Genomic DNA, 13,408 nt, shown 5'->3' with positions numbered 1-13,408 from the left:
GTTTCACCCCTCGGTGTGTTCCGAGTGACGGTGTGTTCTCTCGGCGAGGGTTGTGTGTGTAGTGTTTCTCCTCTCAGTGTGTGTTATCTCAGTGAGGGTTGTGTGTAGTGTTTCTCCTCTCGGTGTGTGTTATCTCAGCGAGGGTTGTGTGTAGTATTTCTCCTCTCAATGTGTTCCGAGTGACGGTGTGTGTTCTCTCAGTGAGGGTTGTGTGTAGTGTTTCTCCTCTCGGTGTGTTCCGAGTGACGGGGTGTGTCCTCTCGGCGAGGGTTGTGTGTAGTGTTTCTCCTCTCGGTGTGTTCCGAGTGACGGTGTATGTCCTCTCGGCGAGGGTCGTGTGTGGTGTTTCTCCTCTCGGTGTGTTCCGAGTGACGGTGTGTGTTATCTCAGCGAGGGTCATGTGTGGTGTTTCTCCTCTCGGTGTGTTCCGAGTGATGGTGTGTGTTATCTCAGCGAGGGTCGTGTGTGGTGTTTCTCTTCTCGGTGTGTTCCGAGTGACGGTGTGCGTTATCTCAGCGAAGGTTGTGTGTAGTGTTTCTCCTCTCGGTGTGTTCCGAGTGAGTGTGTGTTATCTCAGCGAGGGTCGTCTGTGGTGTTTCTCCTCTCAGTGAGAGTCATGTGTAGTGTTTCTCCTCTCGGTGTGTTCCGAGTGAGTGTGTGTTATCTCGGCGAGGGTCGTGTGTAGGTTTTCTCCTCTCGGTGTGTTCCGAGTGACGGTGTGTGTCATCTCGGCGAGGGTCGTGTGTAGTGTTTCTCCTCTCGGTGTGTTCCGAGTGACGGTGTGTGTTATATCGGCGAGGGTTGTGTGTAGTGTTTCTCCTCTCGGTGTGTTCCAGGTGAGTGTGTGTTATCTCTGCGAGGGTCGTGTGTAGTGTTTCTCCTCTCTGTGTGTTCCGAGTGACGGTGTGTGTCATCTTGGCGAGGGTCGTGTGTGGTGTTTCTCCTCTCGGTGTGTTCCGAGTGACGGTGTGTGTCCTCTCGGCGAGGGTTGTGTGTGGTGTTTCTCCTCTCGGTGTGTTCCGAGTAACGGTGTGTGTTATCTCAGCGAGGGTCGTGTGTGGTGTTTCTCCTCTCGGTGTGTTCCGAGTGACGGTGTGTGTTATCTCAGCGAGGGTCGTGTGTGGTGTTTCTCCTCTCGGTGTGTTCCGAGTGACGGTGTGTGTTATCTCAGCGAGGGTCGTGTGTGGTGTTTCTCCTCTCGGTGTGTTCCGAGTGACGGTGTGTGTTATCTCAGCGAGGGTCGTGTGTGGTGTTTCTCCTCTCGGTGTGTTCCGAGTGACGGTGTGTGTTATCTCAGCGAGGGTTGTGTGTGGTGTTTCTCCTCTCGATGTGTTCCGAGTGACGGTGTGTGTTATCTCAGCGAGGGTTGTGTGTAGTGTTTCTCCTCTCGGTGTGTTCCGAATGACGGTGTGTGTTCTCTCGGCGAGGGTTGTGTGTGTAGCGTTTCTCCTCTCGGTGTGTTCTGAGTGACGGTGTGTGTTATCTCAGTGAGAGTCGTGTGTAGTGTTTCACCCCTCGGTGTGTTCCGAGTGACGGTGTGTTCTCTCGGCGAGGGTTGTGTGTGTAGTGTTTCTCCTCTCAGTGTGTGTTATCTCAGTGAGGGTTGTGTGTAGTGTTTCTCCTCTCGGTGTGTGTTATCTCAGCGAGGGTTGTGTGTAGTATTTCTCCTCTCAATGTGTTCCGAGTGACGGTGTGTGTTCTCTCAGTGAGGGTTGTGTGTAGTGTTTCTCCTCTCGGTGTGTTCCGAGTGACGGGGTGTGTCCTCTCGGCGAGGGTTGTGTGTAGTGTTTCTCCTCTCGGTGTGTTCCGAGTGACGGTGTATGTCCTCTCGGCGAGGGTCGTGTGTGGTGTTTCTCCTCTCGGTGTGTTCCGAGTGACGGTGTGTGTTATCTCAGCGAGGGTCATGTGTGGTGTTTCTCCTCTCGGTGTGTTCCGAGTGATGGTGTGTGTTATCTCAGCGAGGGTCGTGTGTGGTGTTTCTCTTCTCGGTGTGTTCCGAGTGACGGTGTGCGTTATCTCAGCGAAGGTTGTGTGTAGTGTTTCTCCTCTCGGTGTGTTCCGAGTGAGTGTGTGTTATCTCAGCGAGGGTCGTCTGTGGTGTTTCTCCTCTCAGTGAGAGTCATGTGTAGTGTTTCTCCTCCCGGTGTGTTCCGAGTGAGTGTGTGTTATCTCGGCGAGGGTCGTGTGTAGGTTTTCTCCTCTCGGTGTGTTCCGAGTGACGGTGTGTGTCATCTCGGCGAGGGTCGTGTGTAGTGTTTCTCCTCTCGGTGTGAACATGTAAGTAGCTGACATATGCTAGTCAACCTTAACTAGCAAGTTTTAGGCTAGCGAGCTAGCAAACTCAGCAGGGGCTAACGTTAGGTTTTTATTTCGATTTGATTTCTTTATTTTTTATTTTTTCACCTTGTTAAGATCAGATATATGAAGCTGTATATTGATTCAATCTTGTATACGTGTGAAAATTGTAATTTGACAAAATGTTAATAAAATTTGTGAAAAAAAAAACGTTAGGTGTCTCTCAGCAAACTAGCATTTTAGTCAGTGCTGCATGTGTAAAATAAAACGTAAAGTGAGGCCAGTGCAAAAAATAAAGAAATAAAATAGAAATAAAAACCTAACGTTAGCCCCTGCTGAGTTTGCTAGCTCGCTAGCCTAAAACTTGCTAGTTAAGGTTGATTAGCTTATGTCAACTACTTACATGTTCCAAACAAATTTCGGATTAAATTGCTACATTGTCAAACACACAGCCCCCATCATATATCAATATCACTTACGCCTACATCTTCAGGAGTCGCCGCCATTCCGTCCACTGTTTTTTTTTTGTTTTGTTTTATTATGCAATAGAAAAAAAACAACAAATACAATTGATAAAGTAAGAACAAAAAACAATGAGGGTTACAAACAATATTCCAAAAGCAAACTATATTAGCTTATAAAACTTACACCATGAAAGAGTCTTACATGCAATAGAATTATTCGAGTTTCTTAAAGAGTTTACATACAGATCAAAATATTTCCTGAAAATAAAAAAGTAGGGATTTTTCTTTGAAAATTTACACTTATGAATGTAAAATTTAGCAAGATAAAGCAATAAATTAATAATAAATTTACAGTGAGAAGGGTCTAAATTCAAAGAATAACCAAAAAACACAATTTTAGGGGTTAAACAAAAGTTTGAATATAAATATTTTTTAACAAAATTGGAAAAATCAATCCAGAAGATTTTACAGTAAGTACAGTCCCAAAACAAGTGGTTGATCGTTTCTTCTGAAGGCAAAATGAGCAATTGGGTGTAATACTATTGTTAAATTTAGCAAGTTTATAATTTATTGGATAACAATTATGGATAATTTTAATAGAGACTTCAACAACTTTATTAGGTAAGAGGAATTTTTGTCGAAGAAGCCAAAAATCTTCCCATTTTATATCACTAAATATATTATTCCAAAAACAAACACAAGCAGGTAAAGAAATCTGATATCTATTAATAATTGAACGAATGTCTTTGTTTGACATGGTATTGAAAAGACTTTGGTCAACAAATAAGTTAGTATTGTCAAAAAGAGGAGAGTCTAATGAGCCTTTAGGGCCAGATTTTATTAAAGGTATAATACAATCAGGAATTGCACCAAACACAATGGCATATTCTCTTGGGGGGACTGGAAAAGAGAATTCTTGCATAAATTGTTCATAAGTAAAAAGAACACCACGATCATCTAAAAGTTGCCTGACTAAAAGTATATTTTTATCAAACCAATTGTGGAAAAAAAGAGATTTATTTTTATATCTAATATTTCTATTATTCCAAATAAAGTAGCTATGTGGAGAAAAATTATAATTATATATAAGTGACAAACTTATTAAAGCCTGTTTATGAAAACAAGATAAAGATAAAGTTATTTTAGAGATGTCAAAGTTGCAGCGCAATAGAAAATGTAAACCTCCAGCAGAATTAAATATATGATTTGGAATAAAATTCCAACAGGATGTAGGGTTGTTTAAAAATGTTTTTATCCATTTAACTTTAAATGAATTATTAAGAGTAGAAAAATCCACATTCCGTCCACTGTGCAGTGTTAACTGAATGACTGAACTTCGTCAGATACTTTGACTCCGTGCTTCCTGTAATGAGGGCTGTCAATAAAGGTACAAGGCTGTCCCTGTGTGAAAGTGACCAATCATAAGATGGTCAGTGCCCTCTTTGGTTTCCGCCCCCAAATTGTCAAAAGTCATGTAGACTCGAGCGAGCAGAAATCCACTGCGTGAGCAAAACAGCACTCCGCGAGCAGAAGCCCGCTGCGTGCAAGGAGCATTCCACTGTACAAGCAGAGTTAACCTATGAGAGTATGCCAGGCGCTCGCTCGCAGCTACATGTACACCATTCGGGTGTTGAATTTGTGCGCGAGTACTTTTATCATGCCAGCTGAAGGTTCATTTTTGCGCGTGTGAAATAACATAATGTGCTCGTGAGCATGTCTTACACGCTCATAACTTTTGATATACGTGTGTGCTGTTTCTCCTCTCGGTGTGTTCCGAGTGACTGTGTGTGTTATCCCAGCGAGGGCCTTGTGTAGTGTTTCTCCTCTCGGTGTGTTCCGAGTGACGGTGTGTGTTATCTCAGCGAGGGTTGTGTGTGGTGTTTCTCCTCTCGGTGTGTTCCGAGTGACGGTGTGTGTTATCTCAGCGAGGGTCGTGTGTGGTGTTTCTCCTCTCGGTGTGTTCCGAGTGACGGTGTGTGTTCTCTCAGCGAGGGTTGTGTGTGGTGTTTCTCCTCTCGATGTGTTCCGAGTGACGGTGTGTGTTCTCTCAGCGAGGGTCGTGTGTGGTGTTTCTCCTCTCGATGTGTTCCGAGTGACTGTGTGTGTTATCTCAGCGAGGGTTGTGTGTGGTTTTTCTCCTCTCGGTGTGTTCCGAGTGACGGTGTGTGATATCTCAGTGAGGGTTGTGTGTGGTGTTTCTCCTCTCGATGTGTTCCGAGTGACGGTGTGTGTTATCTCAGTGAGGGTTGTGTGTGGTGTTTCTCCTCTCGATGTGTTCCGAGTGACGGTGTGTGTTATCTCAGCGAGGGTCGTGTGTGGTGTTTCTCCTCTCGATGTGTTCCGAGTGACGGTGTGTGTTATCTCAGCGAGGGTCGTGTGTGGTGTTTCTCCTCTCGGTGTGTTCCGAGTGACGGTGTGTGTTCTCTCAGCGAGGGTCGTGTGTGGTGTTTCTCCTCTCGGTGTGTTCTGAGTGACGGTGTGTGTTATCTCAGCGAGGGTCGTGTGTGGTGTTTCTCCTCTCGGTGTGTTCTGAGTGACGGTGTGTGTTATCTCAGCGAGGGTCGTGTGTGGTGTTTCTCCTCTCGATGTGTTCCGAGTGACTGTGTGTGTTATCTCAGCGAGGGGTGTGTGTGGTGTTTCTCCTCTCGGTGTGTTCTGAGTGACGGTGTGTGTTATCTCAGCGAGGGTCGTGTGTGGTGTTTCTCCTCTCGATGTGTTCCGAGTGACTGTGTGTGTTATCTCAGCGAGGGGTGTGTGTGGTGTTTCTCCTCTCGGTGTGTTCCGAGTGACGGTGTGTGTTATCTCAGCGAGGGTCGTGTGTGGTGTTTCTCCTCTCGATGTGTTCCGAGTGACTGTGTGTGTTATCTCAGCGAGGGGTGTGTGTGGTGTTTCTCCTCTCGGTGTGTTCTGAGTGACGGTGTGTGTTCTCTCAGCGAGGGTCGTGTGTGGTGTTTCTCCTCTCGGTGTGTTCTGAGTGACGGTGTGTGTTATCTCAGCGAGGGTCGTGTGTGGTGTTTCTCCTCTCGGTGTGTTCTGAGTGACGGTGTGTGTTATCTCAGCGAGGGTCGTGTGTGGTGTTTCTCCTCTCGGTGTGTTCTGAGTGACGGTGTGTGTTATCTCAGCGAGGGTCGTGTGTGGTGTTTCTCCTCTCGATGTGTTCCGAGTGACGGTGTGTGTTATCTCAGCGAGGGTCGTGTGTGGTGTTTCTCCTCTCGATGTGTTCCGAGTGACGGTGTGTGTTATCTCAGCGAGGGTTGTGTGTGGTGTTTTTCCTCTCGGTGTGTTCCGAGTGACGGTGTGTGTTATCTCAGCGAGGGTTGTGTGTGGTGTTTTTCCTCTCGGTGTGTTCCGAGTGACGGTGTGTGTTATCTCAGCGAGGGTCGTGTGTGGTGTTTCTCCTCTCGGTGTGTTCCGAGTGACTGTGTGTGTTATCTCAGTGAAGGGTGTGTGTGGTGTTTCTCCTCTCTGTGTGTTCCGAGTGACGGTGTGTGTTATCTCAGTGAAGGGTGTGTGTGGTGTTTCTCCTCTCGGTGTGTTCCGAGTGACGGTGTGTGTTATCTCAGTGAGGGGTGTGTGTGGTGTTTCTCCTCTCGGTGTGTTCCGAGTGACTGTGTGTGTTATCTCAGTGAGGGTCGTGTGTGGTGTTTCTCCTCTCGGTGTGTTCCGAGTGACTGTGTGTGTTATCTCAGCGAGGGTCGTGTGTGGTGTTTCTCCTCTCGGTGTGTTCCGAGTGACTGTGTGTGTTATCTCAGTGAGGGTCGTGTGTGGTGTTTCTCCTCTCGGTGTGTTCCGAGTGACGGTGTGTGTTATCTCAGTGAGGGTCGTGTGTGGTGTTTCTCCTCTCGGTGTGTTCCGAGTGACGGTGTGTGTTATCTCAGCGAGGGTCGTGTGTGGTGTTTCTCCTCTCGGTGTGTTCCGAGTGACGGTGTGTGTTATCTCAGTGAAGGGTGTGTGTGGTGTTTCTCCTCTCTGTGTGTTCCGAGTGACGGTGTGTGTTATCTCAGTGAAGGGTGTGTGTGGTGTTTCTCCTCTCGGTGTGTTCCGAGTGACGGTGTGTGTTATCTCAGTGAGGGGTGTGTGTGGTGTTTCTCCTCTCGGTGTGTTCCGAGTGACTGTGTGTGTTATCTCAGTGAGGGTCGTGTGTGGTGTTTCTCCTCTCGGTGTGTTCCGAGTGACGGTGTGTGTTATCTCAGCGAGGGGTGTGTGTGGTGTTTCTCCTCTCGGTGTGTTCCGAGTGACTGTGTGTGTTATCTCAGTGAGGGGTGTGTGTGGTGTTTCTCCTCTCGGTGTGTTCCGAGTGACTGTGTGTGTTATCTCAGCGAGGGGTGTGTGTGGTGTTTCTCCTCTCGGTGTGTTCCGAGTGACTGTGTGTGTTATCTCAGCGAGGGGTGTGTGTGGTGTTTCTCCTCTCGGTGTGTTCTGAGTGACGGTGTGTGTTATCTCAGTGAGGGTCGTGTGTGGTGTTTCTCCTCTCGGTGTGTTCCGAGTGACTGTGTGTGTTATCTCAGTGAGGGTCGTGTGTGGTGTTTCTCCTCTCGGTGTGTTCTGAGTGACGGTGTGTGTTATCACAGCGAGGGTTGTGTGTTTTGCAGGTGATGTGAACTGTTTAGCTCAGGTGACTGTTGGTAGTGCAGACTGTAGTTAAGAGTTTTGCAAATGTGACTCCAGTTGTGCTCACTGTCCTTTAGTAATCGAAAAAAAAAAACTGTAAAGATCCTATATGTTTGGGTCATTTAAGCAGAATTTTACAGATTCAAATTAAAAGATGTTGTTAATAAAGTAGCTGGTTCATGTAATGGAGCCTAGCATTATTTTTATGGAAGGTTCTGCCTTGAAGAAAAAAAGGAAAAATAATAATAAAATAAAAACAAAAGGTAATTTCTTGTTATTCTTTTAAGTTTCTGAAGGCTGAAGCTGCATGACAGAAGAAACCATTAGCCTGCAGTCTATTCATTAATAACTAAATAAACCAATATTTTCCGTGACAGCTGTGTGAAGTCAGTAAACAGTGATTGAATTAATTCATTAAATCTGATACATTTTATTGCTATTAATTAATGTTTTAAATATACGTTGCAGGTCTCTCCAACTTTGTGTTAGTTGATAAAAAACAGAGATATAAAAATGACACGTTAACATTTTAATTTATTTTATTATGTCAGTTTGTGACATTACAATAATTATAGTGACACACATTTTCAGCTTATTTGTGCTTATATAACACAACTGCTTACAATTGGACAAACTAAGCGTGAATATGTTGGAAAATGTTATTTATTCTTGTTGTGCAAATCTGAATTTCCAGAAGTCATTTCAGGCGTGTGAGGCGTACGATAGATACAGTACAGAATAAAAACCATTACGTCTATGAATGAACCCATAAAACATGGAAACCCAACTTGTTTGTGTGTGTGTCTGTGTGTGTGTGTGTGTGTGTGTGTGTGTGTGTGTGTGGCCTAGCAGGTTGCATATATTTGTCATGTAATGATAAACCTGTGGTCGCCCAGTTTCTATGATCTGGAAACGCGCATCAGATCAGATGTCTGTTAAAACAATCCTCTCGATGCTCCTCCCTCGATCAGTGAATCAAGGAACCACTTTAATTAGTGAACTCTTTCCTCTCCGAGAGCTTGTCGTCACGTACGATGTCCTGACAGAGCCTGCGCTTTATTCTTCAGAAGTCTGATAAAGAGACATGGATCAGACGGAATCACCGGCGCCGCAGAAGCCCAGCTGCTTCAGTATCAAGAGTCTGCTGCGACGACCGGAGAAGCGCGAGCCGCCAGCTGGAGACCCGGGTCCCGCGGAGAAACCCACCGACGCCGCGGAGGAACCGAGCAGATCTGCGAAGCTCGACAAGCCGCCCTTCAGCTACAACGCGCTGATCATGATGGCGATCAGACAGAGCCCCGAGAAGAGACTGACGCTGAACGGGATCTACGAGTTTATCATGAAGAACTTTCCGTTCTACCGGGAGCACAAGCAGGGCTGGCAGAACTCCATCCGGCACAATCTGAGTCTCAATAAATGTTTTGTGAAAGTGCCGAGACATTATGATGACCCGGGGAAAGGCAACTACTGGATGCTGGACCCCTCGAGCGACGACGTGTTCATCGGCGGAACCACGGGCAAACTCCGGAGGCGCTCGGTCCCGTCCAGAGGAAAGATGAGCATCCGGGGACTGCGGTGTCCCCCGCTGGGGCTGGGAATAAACGAGACGCCGAACAGTCCTCTGTACTGGCAGATATCGCCTTTGTTATCGTTACACCGTCCGCATTACAACGGGACGCCGCACGGGTTTGTGAATCCAGCTCACGGTTACGGTTCTCTCGTCCCCGGAGTCGAGCCCGTTCCGGGGAGCTGTGGCGGTGCTCTGGCTCTGACGGACTCTTACGGGATGTGTTCGTCAGGATACCTGCAGCAGCACGCGTTCAGCTGTCAGACGTCCCTCACCGACTCCTGGAGGACCGGCTGGGCACCGTTCTCACGCGCCGTTACCGGTGCCTTACCTGCTGCTCTGTCCCGCCGAGACCGAGTCTCTCCGGAGTCCGTTTAAACTCACGGGGAAAGTTATTTCGTTGCATATAATCCTGGACTAAATGCTTCACACGGTTTTGCGCCAAATCGTGCTGTTTACGCAGAAACGGACTCTGGCTCGCATACGATACGCAGTTTTATTCGCTTGGAAAGCGCCAGCGTTTGGTGAAGAATTACTTTACATTATGCGATTTAACCCCAGACTATTTATATGCTGTTCGAAGTCGAGTTAATTTATATTCTTTCTATTTCTTAACAGTATTTGCCGTTAATCCGTGATAATCAGCAGTCCCGCTGAAATTATATGTGTTGCTGGTCATAATTTAATTGGGAGTCTGAGAATAAGACTCATCAGGGCTTTGATTTATTTCCGTTTCCTCGGGTCCCACTCATAAGAAATCTGTCATGTTTGTTGATGTGGAGCTCACAGTTCAAGAGTCCCACAGATCACAAGTATTAGGCTACTTTTGTCTTTTTCAAATGAATAAACACAATAAGGAGAATCTCTAGTGAGACTGGACTCAGACTTGTTCAAATTAGGCTATAGGCTACATTTTATATCGTATTTTCCTTATTTTACTAAATGTAGCCTGTCAACATTAAAGCTGCAGTCAAATGGTTTTAAATAGACAAACGAATTAAAGTCTAGTATAAAAATATTAGGCATAGGACGCAATCCATAAACGAAAAATTATAAATACACATCCAAGAATCTGTTTTAGCAATGCATGCAAACTAAAGCACCGTGTTATTCCGTACACTGGGGCCTGAGGCTGACTGAAGACGAATCCAGTATAAACCGACATTATTAGTATTATTTCTTTACAATGTTGCACTTTAAAAAAGAGATCCGTTGTTTAGCACTGACAAAAGCGCTTGTGTATTTACAGAAATTAAGAATTTGTACTAATAATAAATACATTAATAAACAATAAATGTTTTTGTCAAAAAGCAAAAAATTAAAATGTGGTGGATTTCTCTTTACAGTGTCTGTTTTCAAATTGAAATGTATGATATGAGCAAATTTAATTAAACAGCGAAAAAAAAATTGCATTCATTAAAGTAATATAATTCTGAAGAGGTGCTTGACCAGAAATAATATTAAAACTCCTCCAGTGTCAGGAGCTGTCGGCTCTCTAAAACAGATGAACGAAAAGACATGTTTTGATTGTAGATTTAATTTTTATTTTAATTCAGCAAGTCCAAAACGTTTTATTTTTTCTCCTTTTACAGATCAGAATCTTTATCAGATTTATACGACGTTATTGAACTAATAATGCTGGTATAAAGTCCTTGTTAAATCATTCTGTTGAACACACACACACACACACACACACACACACACACACACACACACACACACACACACACACACAAACATTAGCGTTAGTTGAAAATCATAAACGAAATGAGGGTAAATAATGTAATTTCTGTAAGTGGTAGAGCATTGTAAAAAATGTTAGCCTGAATGCACTGTAAGTCGCTTTGGATAAAAGCGTCTGCTAAATGCATTAATTTATGTATTTAAATGTGTAATAATTTTACAATGCTCGTGACTCAAATACGGGTCAATAGGTGAGACAATTTGTGTGTTGTGAGAATATGGACTAAGAAAATATAGCCTAAACATATTTAAATATATATATATATATATATATATATATATATATATATATATATATATATATATATAAATGAGTGCAGTGATTGAAAAAACAAAACGAGCAAATAGCCTAAATAAAATAACGTTTTGTAAAGTAGCTACATTACAAATTAAATAGCATAGGCTATTTAATTAAACTCATTTAATTAAACAAATGTTAAATAGATTAAATTAAATCACATAAAAGCATACAAATAAACTGTACGGCTGATTCAAATAACGTATCATCATAATATCGAATCACTCAGTGCAACAAACAAGTGTTGATTAATTCTGACTGAATGAGTTCCGTGATGACGTCCTGCGCGGGTCAGAGGTCAATAACACAAACAACCGAGCTGCAGCGAGAACTGAGTATTACAACATCAGACCTAGAGTATATAGACCTAATAATTTAATGCGGTATAGAGGCAAGATCTTCATAAAACAATTAAAAAAAATCCTCTTTCCATGGCACGCGCCGCATTTCCATATTCAGAGTGTGCAAAATAAAGCCCCCGAAATATGGCTAACGATGAAACATGACAATTAATTTTAAATCGGGATTCGTTACGCCTATAGATTGGGCTAAGAGCAACATGTTTATTGTGAAGTGCATCAACACAGAAAAACCAGGATGGAGTTTCCTGATTGTGAGGTGTAAAATAGGCTAATAACTAATTCTGTAATTCATATTCCATAATAATAGTTCGCTGCTCTCTAACCTCAGCTTCCATTCAGAGAGCAGACCTTCTGATGATCCACATATAACCTCGAGCCCCATTCATCTGTCTGGACATTTCTCAAGCCTTTTCTGACCACTAGCAACATTATTTGGTTTATGCTACCATATTCAACAATGTTTTCAAAATTCAACGTTTTCTTTTAAACAACAACAACCATTTTTAACAAACTCCTGGAGTCATGATTGAATAGTTCGGCTTTAGTTCAGCGTATTTGGACCTGAGCTGATCAACACGCCTGTTTCTCACACGATGAATAGTGAAAGCTGCTCGATCATTAAACTTCACTACAACAGTGGAAGAAGTGTGATTTCTGTTGTTGAGAAACTCTGCCAATATAAGAACAAGCATTAAATCTGACATTTTAAGACATATGAAATCACTTGCATAAAACACCGTCGTCATATCTATAATATCTGTTAGTGATCTATCCATCAGTTCATCATGCCGTGTTTTGTAAGCATTTAAATGTATTTTTCTGCAGTCCAGCACTGAAGAGTCCAGCAGGATCAGCAGAGGATGATCATCTGAATGAGCTCCTTCAGTAGAGGAAGCTCCTCAGCGTGTGGAGAGAGGAACACAGCGCATGCGTCTGCAACATTCGTGACAGCACTGATGACCTGCATGGATCACTGGCACTGGACGTCACTTCTAATCAGGCTGATCACACACTCGTCTGTTCACTTACAGCAGCACTCTTACAGAATCACATCTTCAGCGCAGAAATCTGGGGCTACAGTGTATTGTGTGAATCAGAATTTAAAAGAGAAATAATTATCAACAAAAAGTGCTTGCCTCCAGCGTGTATGATTTTTATACGACTAATGATTTCTAGCACAAATTCCATTATCACGTAAAAATGTGGAACCTAATAACGTGTTCATTATGAAATTACGTTGACTAACAATTTCATACAGTATAGGGCAAAATTCGTTTTCATTCAAAAACATACATCGATGTGAATTCTGAGACATATGTTTACGCTGACTAAAACCCAGAAATGCTAAACTAGAAGCTGTCTCTTAAACAAGTGTTTTTTGTGACCATTTGTTAGAATGTTTTAGAAATATAATCAATAAATGATTCTGTATCCTGTTTACATATTCATATATTTATTTAATCTGTAAAACAAGCTAAAGAAAGGTTTCCTTGCTTTATAATGACTAAAAATGACATAATAAAAGCATTTGCTTTTTCGTGAACTAGTCAAATAATAACTTCAAATAATTGAAATCGGCAGTAAATATCCTTTGCATTCTGTATTAAAATGCAATAGGACACAATTATTATAAATACAGCATATTGTAATACAATTGCTACTTATGCAATCACATTATAATTGTTGTTAATAGTGTTCATCATATGGTTGACTATGACTTGTATTAATTTTTCAGAAAATTCCTGTAATATGCACATAAACTGATCAACACTAAATATTGTAGAAACTTAATTTGCTGTTAAGTTGCTTTGCAATGATTTGTATCATAAAAAGTGCTATACAAATAAACTTGAATTGAATATTTAAAATTTAAGTAGTAGTTAAGGTCATATAATTATGCCACTTCAGTTAATAGGAATGCAAAGTAAGTCCAATAATAATAATCATAAATCAATTCCAAACTCTATTATGTCTACATTAGGACACTCAATGGATCTGGTCTTCTGTTGGATTTCAGTGCAGACTCTGCTGTTCTCTCAGAAACACCGCACTACAACAATCGGATTAT

General features: G+C 43.0%; 1 protein-coding gene across 1 annotated transcript; it reads left to right on the top strand.

Annotated features, from left to right (window-relative positions):
- The first annotated feature begins 8,439 nt into the window (after positions 1 to 8,439).
- LOC132156651 (forkhead box protein G1-like) lies at positions 8,440 to 9,452 on the top strand. Its single transcript, XM_059565584.1, has one exon. It carries the CDS (start codon positions 8,455 to 8,457, stop codon positions 9,313 to 9,315), a length of 861 nt encoding a protein of 286 aa, XP_059421567.1. The 5' UTR covers positions 8,440 to 8,454; the 3' UTR covers positions 9,316 to 9,452.
- The last annotated feature ends 3,956 nt before the right edge of the window (positions 9,453 to 13,408 follow it).

This window comes from Carassius carassius, chromosome 14 (genome assembly GCF_963082965.1).
Source record: "Carassius carassius chromosome 14, fCarCar2.1, whole genome shotgun sequence".
Taxonomy (NCBI): domain Eukaryota; kingdom Metazoa; phylum Chordata; class Actinopteri; order Cypriniformes; family Cyprinidae; genus Carassius; species Carassius carassius.
This window is presented reverse-complemented; position numbering and strand designations above follow the sequence as displayed.

What these genes read in the sequence shown, in the direction of transcription:
- LOC132156651 (XM_059565584.1), top strand. Translation starts at nt 8,455, where the DNA reads ATGGATCAGACGGAATCACCGGCGCCGCAGAAGCCCAGCTGCTTCAGT.